The sequence below is a fragment of the Brachyhypopomus gauderio genome, unplaced genomic scaffold (assembly GCF_052324685.1).
Source record: "Brachyhypopomus gauderio isolate BG-103 unplaced genomic scaffold, BGAUD_0.2 sc112, whole genome shotgun sequence".
Taxonomy (NCBI): Eukaryota; Metazoa; Chordata; class Actinopteri; order Gymnotiformes; family Hypopomidae; genus Brachyhypopomus; species Brachyhypopomus gauderio.
Window position 1 is genome coordinate 73,378 of NW_027506933.1, and position 12,570 is coordinate 85,947.

The 12,570-nt window shown below is 42.4% G+C and overlaps 1 protein-coding gene across 8 annotated transcripts in view; it reads right to left on the reverse strand.

Moving 5' to 3' along the window:
* Positions 1-12,570, reverse strand: part of gtdc1 (glycosyltransferase-like domain containing 1) — a 36,851-nt gene that overhangs the window by 19,781 nt on the left and 4,500 nt on the right. For all 8 annotated transcript variants that reach the window (XM_076993414.1, XM_076993412.1, XM_076993410.1 and 5 more), the window contains 3 exons: positions 11,438-11,660; positions 5,967-6,134; positions 3,646-3,819 (listed from right to left, as the gene is read on the reverse strand). In XM_076993414.1, the coding sequence (XP_076849529.1) occupies positions 3,646-3,819; positions 5,967-6,134; positions 11,438-11,616 (521 nt within the window). In that variant the 5' untranslated portion in view covers positions 11,617-11,660. The remainder of the gene's footprint in view (positions 1-3,645; positions 3,820-5,966; positions 6,135-11,437; positions 11,661-12,570) is intronic.

Consider the following 12,570-nt stretch of genomic DNA (forward strand, 5'->3'; position numbering starts at 1 on the left):
ATGACACTGCAAGCTATTTATCTTTTAAATGTAGGTGGTCACCACCTACAAAAACCACCTCTAAAGCCCTGAAGACAACGCACAGCCCTTGATAAGACGCAGGCCTACAAGTCAGAACTGCACTCCAGTGCATCAAACAAGGTGCAGAAATTAGGCCAAGAAAAGACACTTGCCCTGTATTCCAACACCAGACGCTGTGCTGTCTCTTGGCTGTATATCTGAGACAGTCTGTAGGCCTGATAAAGACTCATAACCATCGCACATGTTCACAGTGATCATCTGCCATTGGCCCATGTTGGCCACTGTGGGGTGGTTTCCCAGGCCCAGATTAAGTCCTGCGCTGTGAGGCAGGTTACAGAGAGAATCGTCTGCAAGTGCAATATTGTCCAGGCCCGATGGCTTTGATCTAACTCTCCAACTTTGCTATTGTGCATCTTTGATATGAGAGCAAGGCATATAATATCCACTGGCTGTTTCCTTTTGAAGCTCGCTGAAGGAATATCTGCAGCAGGATATCCTGCCATCTGCTTCAGAAACAGGATCATTCCACCAGTCAGGCAGTGGAGGCAGGCCACTCTTTGGAGAGTCACATCAATGGCTTTGAAGCGCTTTTATAAAGCAGCCAAAAGGCCCCCGTCTCCCCACCAACTTTTAAAAGTAGCTTCAGTTATCTGCACCGAGTTAAATGGGCTAATGAAAAACCGTCCCCTCCCAGACCACGGAGCCATAGAGGAGACGACTGAGAGGCATTTTCTTCCCTGATTAGGCTACGTGCACAGGGACGTTGGGCTCACGGACGGACGTGTCTCAGCTCAACGTGTCACAGCACCTGCCGCTATGTTCTTCACTCCAGAAGGTGTGGCACCAACAGCAAACATTTCATCTACATCTGTAGATCGAAAATAAATAAATATATATATATATATATATATATATATATATATATATATATATATATATATATATATATATTATAATGCATACTTCTTCATCACTGACAGTGTTACTAAAATGAGTCACACATACACACACTTTTTATATATAAGAACAGCATTTCCTTTAAAAGTGCTTCTTGAATTTCCCTTGTTTGTCTCCTGGACTTTTTTTCTTATGTATTTTCCCCAAAGGTATTGAACAAAGTTGGTTCTGTGCCTTGGGCATTCTGACGGACGGCCAGCCATGCGTATAATCACTTCCTTACACTGTGTGAGTTTGCTGGGGACGGAGCAAATTACCATCTGAAAATGAGCTGCGAAACACTGTAGGCCAGAGTCCTGTGTCATCTGTGTCAGCTCACTTACACTGCCTCTTACACACACACACACACACACACACACACACACACACACACACACACGCACGCACACATTCACACGCACACTCACACCCTCACACACATTCATGCGTGCAGGAACACACACACACGCGCACGCATACACACCCACCCACTAATACGGACACGTCATTTTAGCTCACATTTTGCCAAAGCTAAATTTGGGTATGACCAAACACAAGCACACAGGCAGAAATACGCTCAAGTTTAAAAGCAATAAAAATAAAGAAAGAGTGCTTTGATGAATTCAGCATGAGAACCAGATGAACTTCAAAACCTGATTTAGGAACGATGGTTTAAGCTACAGCAGACCTCCTCATCAACGGTGAACTTACTTTGTCACTGAATGATGAGAATCTCATAACACTCAAAATAAAAACAAATAAAATATAAGGAAATAAAATGGTTCCTTTAAGTATATGGGGGAAAAAAACACAGTAACATCAATAAAACAACAAAACAAAAATGCCATGTCATTGTAGATACTAGTCAGCACATATTTTGACTGTTAACATTTTCCCATGTTATTAACAAGTTTCAGGAGCAGACACCATTTAATAAATATTTCATTGTGCTGATCACCAGGATTTCACTAATCATGTGTGATATAAGAACCCCCCCCCCCCCCCCATCTTATGTCTAACTAAAAAATGCTAGATTAAAATAAAAATATCGATAGAGGAAGAAGAGTGATGGAAGACAGTAAACTGAAGAAGTGTTTAAACTCAGGCGTGTCAGTCCGCCACTCTTCACCCCTCACAGGGTTCTCAGCCTGAACAAAGCCTGTGGAAGTTAGCGTGGGTTTGTGATGATCAGTGGGTCAGGACCAGGTCACTGTGCCCAGCGCCCAAATCAGCCATGTATGTCAACCAAACCTCGGTGTGTGGAGCGCCTGGCCCTGGGTGGCCCTGGGCGGCAGAATGCAGAACGCATGGAGCCTGGATTAAATAATTACTCCCAGCATGCATCAGTGAGCCCCTCTGCCCCCCCCTCTAAACCACCCGGCATCGCTGCATGGGTTAAAGCCAAGCGTGAGTGATTGCTTCTACTTAACAACAGTAGTTTCTAACTCTCTCAGCCCCCCCCAAAAAAGTATGACCAAGTGCCAAAGCGGTGATCTGCAGGAGGAGATCAAACTGGAACTGCGTGCACGTTTTGCGAACGACAGGATGAAGAGAGTCTTCGGGACCGAGGGGAACCAGGCCCAGGTTCTAGCTGGGCTTCATTAGGGTCCTAACGAGGAGCAGGCCCGTTTGGGGAGCCTCTGTCGGAGCTCTGGCTTTCGGCTTCGTTTCAGACCAATCCAAAGGATCACTCATGCAGCTTCCTTATCCGAGACGACAGTTCACGAGGAACGCTCCAGGGCCTTTTACTGCAGCAGGAGGTGATCCCATGACTTGTTTTATGTTTACGTTTAAGAGCTGTTAGGACTACGCTGAATGTAAAAAAAAAATACAACAGCACTAAATGAAAATTAGAAGCAGCAAAGCTATTATTATTCTTGCATGGACAAAGAGATTAAATGAATAGAATGGCATTCAGTTGAAGATTTAGGGTCCGTTTCACGGCTTGCTCAGCTTGTATGAATAGAAGAAGATCTCGTGCTGTGACACATACTGTATATGATTCACTCTTCTGCGTCTACAGTTCAGCACACCAAGGGTATTCAAACGCGCATCCTCTTACGTGGAGAGTGTCCATGGATCAGTGTCAGAGTACAGCACATGGTGCCACTCACCCTGACTACTGTACAGTGCCTTTCACAGACATCCCATCACTGAAAGAATGAACTGCCCCACGTGAAAATGAGAACAACATCCACACGCTACAGTATCGGCTCCTCTTCAAACTGCAAACGCGTATTCATACCCATGTGAAGAGATGTAACTAAAGTCTGAACATACACATAAGGACCAGAAGCACTGTTACTACGAGGCGGCAGCACGGTCCGTTCTAAAATCCAGCCATGACTCTGTACACGCTGACAATCAAGTACAGAAGCTCCAGAAGTGCGTGTGTGTGTGTGTGTGTGTGCACGTGCGTGTGTGTGTGTGTCTTGCAGCAGGATGGTGTCAAGCTGAGGATATTAAAGCCGTCTATTCTAATCACTTTCTTACACAACTTTGCCCACTTGCCATTAACCACACTTGCATACTCAATCAGCTAGTGGGGGCGGAATAAGAATGAGCTGCTTTTCGTTCCTCTCTCTCTCTCTTTTAAATCAGAGGAGCAGTGATCCCTTGACAGCAAACTGAACCTTACAGGGGAGGGAGCGGAGTAGAGGGGGGGGGGGGGGGGGGGGGGGGACCAACCTGGTGACATCGGGGAGACGGATGGGGAAGTAGACCACTCGACACTTGGGCCGGATGAGCTGGTCCAGTCCTCTGGGCCGATGGTCAGGCATGGTCTTCAGGAAGGTGGAGATGGAGGAGAGGAAGGAGTTCATGTTGAAGGCAGAGTTGAACACCACCACGTCTGCCACCAAGCTGCGTGACCGCGGGTTGAATGAGGAAGAGGAGGGGGCCATTTTGGAGGTGTGGGATGAAAACCAGCGTGGACAATGAAGAAACGAGAGAAAGCATCATGGAACAAACATGTACGCCATCCAACATCACAGTAACAGCTCATGGACGTTCACCGATAATACAGGACACATCCTGACACCACAGAACCCTCTACACCAGGGGTACTCAACTGACGGACCGCGGTCCGGATCCGGACCCGAACGCAGTCCTGTCCGGACCCAATCTCATTCCTGATTAACTGGATACGGACCAAAACAAAACCGTAGCATTTATTTCAGGGCTATTGAAAAAACACTCCGTCACGAGTGTTACGTTTGCCACCCCCGCTCAACAACTTACGTTCGCCACCTCCTCAACAACAATCCTGCCTGGTTGATGCTTCGCGAGCGGCGCGAGGGTCCGCGCGGCGAAAATGACGTAATCGCTGTGGCTCCGCGTGTGCGCGAGTGTCTCGTGCGCTGTCGGTTCGCGAGGTCGTGCACCTCTCGAATTTTGTAACTTCGCGCTGCGCTTCAGCGCAATAAACAAAGTCACGTTTTCTGGGTTCATACACCTTTATAAGGTGGAATTCAAGCACTTGTACGCCACTTTCAAGGTCCATTTCAATATTTCCCAGCACGTTAAACTTAATTAAGTTAAAAAAAACACCCAATATTAACGTCTTCACGTTCTCTCATGTTTCGTCTTGGAATTACAAGAGGCTTGTATTTGTTAACCTAATACAAGAGAACTATTCAGTCAGACAGATATTTGTTGTGAAACCAAGTAGTTACAATTTCAAGCATTTTAAAGTACTTTAACCTAAATTCCAGCACTTTTCAAACCTGAAACATATAGCAACATTAAAATTGGTCAGGTAAATGTTCATTCCCCTGTTTTGAGGGGTGTTTCTACCACATATCGTTTCGGACAAAACGCCTATCGTTTCGGACAAAACGCTCGAGAAAGTATAAACGCATCCACCGTTGCCCCCCCGCACCGGACCTCAGGTCACAGGTATCTGCCAAAACTGGACCGCGGACAAATTTAGTTGAGTACGCCTGCTCTACACCACAAGAGCGGGACACGAGGTTCAGGGCAAACAAGATTCTGCTACCACCATGAGCAGCTGAAGCTTCACGTCTTCGTCCTCCCTTACGTTCCGCCATGCTGGATGTGAAACGATGTCTCCAATATCACCATAGTTCCCAACACTAAAGTGTGGCACACTCTCCAATTAACTCAACATTTGCATACATATTTTCAGAAAGTTACAGAGGGTATCCCAGTACCTTTGCAGCGATACACCCACATGAATCTGGGCATCACCATTCAAACACTAAAGTGTTCTTACTGCACATTTATACAGCGTCAGAACAATCGAAACACTGGCGTGACTGTCACAGTGTCTGCATGTGTACTGAGACCAGAAATATTGATTTAATTACAATTTAATTACAAGCAATACATCATAACACTAAACATTAAAGGGCAATGTTTTAATTGCTGCTCAAATTAACACCAATGTCGTACGACAGCAATTAATAAGAATTCAAATGAGCGGGGCATACAACCTGTTAGAATGACGGGGTTACAAGCGTTTCTCAATGCGACTACACTGTCAAAATTATAAACAAGCAGATAACTAACCACTTAAAGTGGACTCGAACAACTGCCTTGACACACAATAATCGTAACGCTTAACAATTATATAGCAGCTTAAAACGCTCATTCTTAATTGATGCATCAAGATAAAATAAGATATGATAAAAATACTTGAGAGTAAGAGTTGTGTTACACAACGGCACTATTAACCAAACATAAAGATGATGATGCTTTAATTGACAATTCAGTCTGCTGCTACGCTGTGAAACGTTTCACCAGACGTTTCACATGAACTACATGAACTATGCTGAAACTTAATTACATATAAACTACTACTGGGTTCAGAAGTTGATGTTAAGGTTTGAATTAAGTGTCCTTTACTAGGTAACTACAGTATAAATAGAACTATAAAACTACAGGAGAACAAAAGACAATAAAACACAAAAATGAAAGGTAATGTATGAAACTGAATTTAAAAAATCTAATCAAATGAACTATAACATAAAAATGCAAGACAGTGTTACCATGATAGGATCTGGTTGTAGCCATACTGGAAGTCTCTCTCTTGGCTCTTACGAACTGGATAGATCAGCTGGTTTTCATGAAAGTAGAGTATCTTCTTCAGAGAGGCCAGGTCTGGTCGCAGGGCCACCAGTTCAGCCAGATTAAGGACAGAACTGGTGAACAACACCCTTGCAGGAGAACAACAAAAAACGAAACATCAAAACCCAAATCAAACAAATCTGTCTTCATATTTGTCTCAGCATCCCACATTGAAGGATCTGTGCACATTTCACTCATATTCATTACTGAATGTCTGTACGTTTCCTACTCATTTTGAAACAATGGAAATTTACTTTCTTTAAATACATGTACAATGGTCACAATCCTACATGCAGCATGGCACGTCTATAAATAAATAAACGGCTCGTCTCAAATAGCGACGGCAGGCGCATTACTGGGTCAATAATCAGTCCTTCGGGACGGAGGAGCAAAAGGGGCTGCTGACTGTTTTAAGAGGTTTGGGGAGAGGGGAAGGTGCTGGAGGGTATGAGCTTTGAACCTGCAGGGCTCATCTCCCTAACTGCCCCCCCCTCCCCCCGTGGTACCCCTCCCACTCCAAGCCTAGAGCCCCACGCCCCCTCGTCATTTCTACACCAAGCCTAGGCAAGCTGGCTGGCTCCTCACAAGTCCTTTTGATGTAGTGAGCACGCAGGCCTGAGACCAGAACACGGTCTGGGCTGAAGTTACCATGTTCTGACGGATCTACGTGCAGTCTCCATGGCTCTGACACTAAACCTAATGGTGACACAGGGGGTGCGAGTTACTACTTTCATATAATTGAAAAGGGCCAGTTCTGAGATACTATGGTAATGTTAAGAGATCATCACTGTCCAGTGCTCTCATCTGTATAAGACTACATGCAAGGAACACAATCTCCCAAACCCGTACAAAGCCAAGACACAGAATCAAAGAACTCCCTATTATTAGTTTTACTTATTGCTGATCAGAGGACAGTTATTTACTAATGAAACATGGGGGCATACTTCTCTTAGAACTTGAGGTGGAGTGAAATGTTAATATCTTTTTTAGTTTGGTTTAAAAGAGCACATGCATACACGATTTGCGCAGATCAGCTAGATAGGAAACACAACAGAGAAAGGAAACTATGTAAGAACAATTAGACCATTTTAGACCATTCTAACAGTTAACACATTAACACACCTTTAACGTGGATAATAAACCTAGCTTCCAAACCTCTCTGATGCGATCAACTGTGTCCAGTTGACCTGACATTTCCGCTGTGCCCCGAACAGTGAACCACTACTCTGAAATTCTTACAGGGGAAGAAGCCAATATCCCAGTCCTCTTCCTGTACGCCCGTACCCCAAGTCCCCCGTAAATGGCACCTCTAGGCAGTCTGGGGCCAGTCTGCATCTACAGCTGCGTTAAAGTTCAATCCAGCTGATTTACATGACAGCACATTTCAAACATAACAATCCTCCATATAATTGATCTGTTCTTTTAACAGTGACTCAAGGTCTCGTCATTTGGTGTTTAGTCGCTGACCACAGCTACTGTACAATCATATATGTTCTTTTCCCTTGCTCCTTCTCTGTGATGTGGGGTTCATAGACCTAGTTTCTGGCTCCTTTGTCCTGGATTTAGCTTTTGATGACCTCAGTGCTACAATTTTTATGAACACTCACGCAGCATTGACAGGACATTTATTGACTCAGTCATCACCACACTATCGGACTCCAATAGGTTCAAGAATCTGCAGTCTCACAGCAATGTGTTAAGAATTTAAACCGTGCCCACAACCGATGCCAGATTCACCACTACGGCCATGCAAACATACATCCAAGCTTTAAATGAAGCCGGTTTTAAACCCAACAAAATGACTAATCATTCACACTGGAGTTTTTCAATAAGTACTTTCACATCTAGAAGACCTTTTCTCTCTAAAATTACAGTACGTCTACCTGATTTTCAGTACTGTTTCCATGATTGCGTTACATTAAATTACAATGAAACTTTTAACCAGTGCAAATATCCTCCTTTAAAGTCATTTGCTATTGGCGGCAGGATTCCACCCTCGTCACAAGTCCATAATTCTCACCCCCATTTATTTCCAGCACTATCTACTAACTGTAAGCAAACCGTGTGTTCAACGACGACCTGTAAGGCAGAAGACACAGTGGGTGGCTGTGTTACTGTGCTTAGTCAGAATCTTCATTGCAGAAGAGCATTTTGACCAAAATGTGCCGTTCTGGAAAGACTTCCATTACTCTTGGCAGGTTACAGCTGTAGAGTTTTTCCCCTCCAATAATCACCACTGGGAGCGGGAGGGAGCTTGTGAATTATTCATTTAGCATATCACTATCCATTAAGCTTGACTATCCACAAATACTGTTTTGGCTCAAAGTTTCGAATGGCCAAAAATGGCAAGACAGATATTGGGTGTCTGGAGCGCACTTACTAAACTAACTCATACACAGGTCACCATGAACGAATCTGAAAATTAAAGCTTCAGCAATCAAAAGCTTCATTATGTTTTGTCTTCCGTTTTTAACCCTTTCTTCTCCGCTAATAGAGCAAACGAAATAACCCAGCTTTAGATTTTCTCAGGGTTTTCCCCGCCCACTGTTCCTGATGAGAGAAAGTACCATCAGATGCGTGTGTGTGTGTGTGTGTGTGTGTGTGTGTGTGTGTGTGTGTAGGTATAGAGGAACTACATGTAACGTCAAGTTTCATATAAAATTCATTTCATGAAAGTTCTGTTCAAACTATTATACATGTGGCATACATGTCTACACTCCCTTGCTGAGGAAATGTGGGTATTTCAAGGTCAAACTCAACATCTACTGCACCTGTTTCAAAGTATTCTGGTTTGAAAAAAAAAGCACAGGTCAACGTGAAAAAGTATGACGTGTGCGTCTTGTGTCTCCCCTGTTCACTTAGATGTTGATGCAGGACTCCCTCGCGCACCCACTGGCACAGCCATCGTGTCTCATCAACAGATCATTTAGGCATCTCTCTTTTTTAGCTGTTTGAAATCATATAAATGTCAAACCACAGTAACAAGACTGGAGATGTTTGCATGCCTACACCGATGAGTAAACAGGCAGTTTTATTGTTAGGGTTTGTGCTAAGCTGGTGGGCGCAGGTGTTTGTGTGTGTGTGCATCGAGTTTACTTCTATCGTCGATCTGGTGTGCAAAACAGCTCAATGAGTCTGCAAAAACGGGCAAGTCAAGACGTCCTTCCATGGACGTCCCTCCAAAAGACTTGAGAGTGCGATGTCACTTGCTCTCAGGGTGCCTAAGAGACACTCCCAATCTCAACCATATGGGCACACACTGAAATGACCAACGGCAACGTGGTCTGATTCCTATTTAGCTCGACAAAAATAGACAGTGGATTTCCCCTTTGACACAACATTACCCTCACACAGAATCACGGTCAACACCTAAACATCTGGCATATTTCAACACACTTGCTTAGATCCAGGACGCCCATGAGTGTTTTGCAACCCTTTTCAGCGCTAACACACACACTTCTCTTCATATTCTGTTCGAGTTTGGGACCGTTGGTCATGTTAAATTCAACACTGATTATTTTATTACTTACATTTCATACAGTTTACATTTAAATTACAAAAAGACACCAACACCTTTTTAAAATGTGTTTTTATTTAGTATTTCCAACATTTCTAGCAAGAAAAACAAAGGTGTTGAATGCTGAATAATATATGAATTGTCACTAATAATTAATGTGTAATTATTAGTGTAAAGTCAGTTTAAGTAAAGATTTGAGCATGGCGTTTTGGCATTGGCTGGCATTCTGGCTATATATATTTTGGGCATTTGGTTGGCATTTTGGCAATATATGAATTTTAGTATAACAATATACACAACGCAGCCTTTTAAAATCATTTTGGAAACCTTTACAACACTGAATACATTTTGTATGTGAGTGATTTGAAACGAAAATACAAAAACCAAACTACACTACACATATTCCAAACTTTTGAGCAATAGTATATGAGAACCAGTTTACAAGCTGGCACAATAACAGAATAAAAAGTAATAATTTTTTTTATTATTATTGATTTATAAGGTCATATAATCTGTGATGGCATTTAAGATACATTTTATGTGTACATATTTACTATGGATAAATCCATTGTAATATTTTCTATTCATAGATAAGATCTTCTTCCAAACATGTATATGAAGCAACTATTTTTTAATAATTAAAATTATATATCATATTAAGCTTTTAAACTGAACACACTCCCAATAAATCACTACGACAAATTTATATTTATTGTACTGAAATGTATTTATGTGTATGTTTATACTGTGTGTGTGTGTGTGTGTGTGTGTGTGTGTGTGTGTGTGTGTGTGTGTGTGTGCGCGCGCGTTTGTGTGTGTGTGTGTGTGTGTGTGTGCGCGCGTTGTGTGTGTGTGTGTGTGTGTGTGTGTGTGTGTGTGTGTGTGTGTGTGCGCGCGCGCGTTTGTGTGTGTGTGTTTGTATGGATAAACACATTTCTGGTCAAATGTTTTGCTTCATCTGATTTTTTAGGTTTATTGTCACGCCAGTAATTATGTCTCGTTGGTTGATTTGTTATTTGTTGTAGGCTTTTATAAATATATATTTTTTAATCAGTTTTCATCGTTACCTTCCATCAGGTGTTGGCATAAAGAGAAATAGTAAGTAGTATTATCTGCCTGCTAAATACTGAATATGGTGAAGAGTTACTAAAGCCCGTCTTTCCTACCTTTGTAAGAAGAATATTCACGTATAATCAATTAATCAAATAATCAATGATCAATTCAGATCTAAATCACACTACTCAAAATAAATCACCAGAAGAGTACAGGAGTGGACAGAACACCCACTGTAAGTGAGCTCTTGCATATAAGCACATGCCATATAATAAATGTTTTAATTTAATCAACAATCATCTCTAATTCTTGCATATCACAAAGAATATCATTCACAAGAACAACAGTGGATGTAATTTGTACTATTTCAACAGCTGACTTTAAATCGCAGTTTGAAACCAGCAAAATTTTGAATATTAGTATTAACTTTGAGGACTTGCATTCTACCATTTTTTGCACCAAATTTCTATACAGCTAAAAAAAAATACCTAAAAATTTGCAGCAAACTCATAGAAAATTGGCAGCGATCAGAAGGATAAGACAATTTGACTATTGGTTCACACAGACAAACACACACACACACACACACACACACACAGCCAACCACCCACCCACCCACCCACCTGTGGTTATTTACAGGCTTGCCAAAAGGTTACTGGCTCCATTAAAAGAAAGAAAAACCAACAGTATAGTGTTTGCTGTTGGACAGAATGAGATTTGAATGCTTATTAAAGTATTAAACACTGAAAAGATTAGACGTGTGTGTGTGTGTCATGGACACAAATGGCCCCTAACTCAGACAGTAGCTGTGCAGACACTGACCTGTACGAGGGGCTGGACGGAATAGCCTGCATGAAATACAGGGCCGCGGTTCTTGCTCTCCAGTGCCATTTCTTAGCAGGGAGGGTGTAGGCCACGGAGTCATGGAAGCTGCCCTGAAGAAGGTCAATCAGCTGCTTGTGAGAGCCACCGTAGAACGCCTCCACCAGCAGGACACTCATGGGTGAAGACACAACGCCACAGGGACCATCAAAATGGACCCCGTCTGAAAGAGCAAGAGTGTGTGACGTGTCAGGGATACGGCTGCAGTACAAGATGGACAATAACACAGAGCACATAGCAGGTGCTTACTGATAGACAAAAGTGAAATGTCTTTTTCAAAGATTGTTTATTTGATATTCTAACCAGTGGAAACATGATCATGACTAATGAGAAACCATGAAATAGGTGACATGAAAGGAATAACAGGTGGGATGTTATTAATGGTTGTATTCGAAAGAAAAAAAAAAATAATCGCCTACATTCAGTACTTTCCCAGCCATTTCGAAGCAGATTAATGCCAAATGAAACAAAGAGTTAAGTCATAACTGGAATGCAGACGGAGATATGCAATGAAACGAGAAGAAGAAAAAAAATCAACAGCTGGTCTTTGGAAAAATCGCTCGTGCAACAGAACGCTGACACAGGGATTTTTTTGTAGGCAAACAGCCTGTGGGCTACACAACATCACATGGAAAGGTACATTTTCTGATAATTCACCACCTTCTGTTTTTACATCCCTACCCAGCAGCTCATAATACACACCAAGACCTCGGTCCACCCTGGAGAGGCAGGGCCATAGCTGCGCATATGTACACGTGTACAAGATTCATTCTATCTAGATAATAGACCTAGATTTACATAACTATGAAACATTAACAAAACCAGTTATTTAACCTCAAGTCTTTAACTGGTACGAACAAAATATTACAATGTTTTGTTAATAACATTTCAGTTGCTATTCTGTCACCTCAGTCATTTCTAAAATCAGAAAATGAATTGTCGACACGACTCTTGTCACTTCAAACATCAGCTCATCAAAACAAAAATGGGAGACAATTGTTGCCCATCTGGCCTTTACTGCTTTAGGCCTGACAACACTGAAAAAGTACATGAGCTAATTCCAGAATGAGACT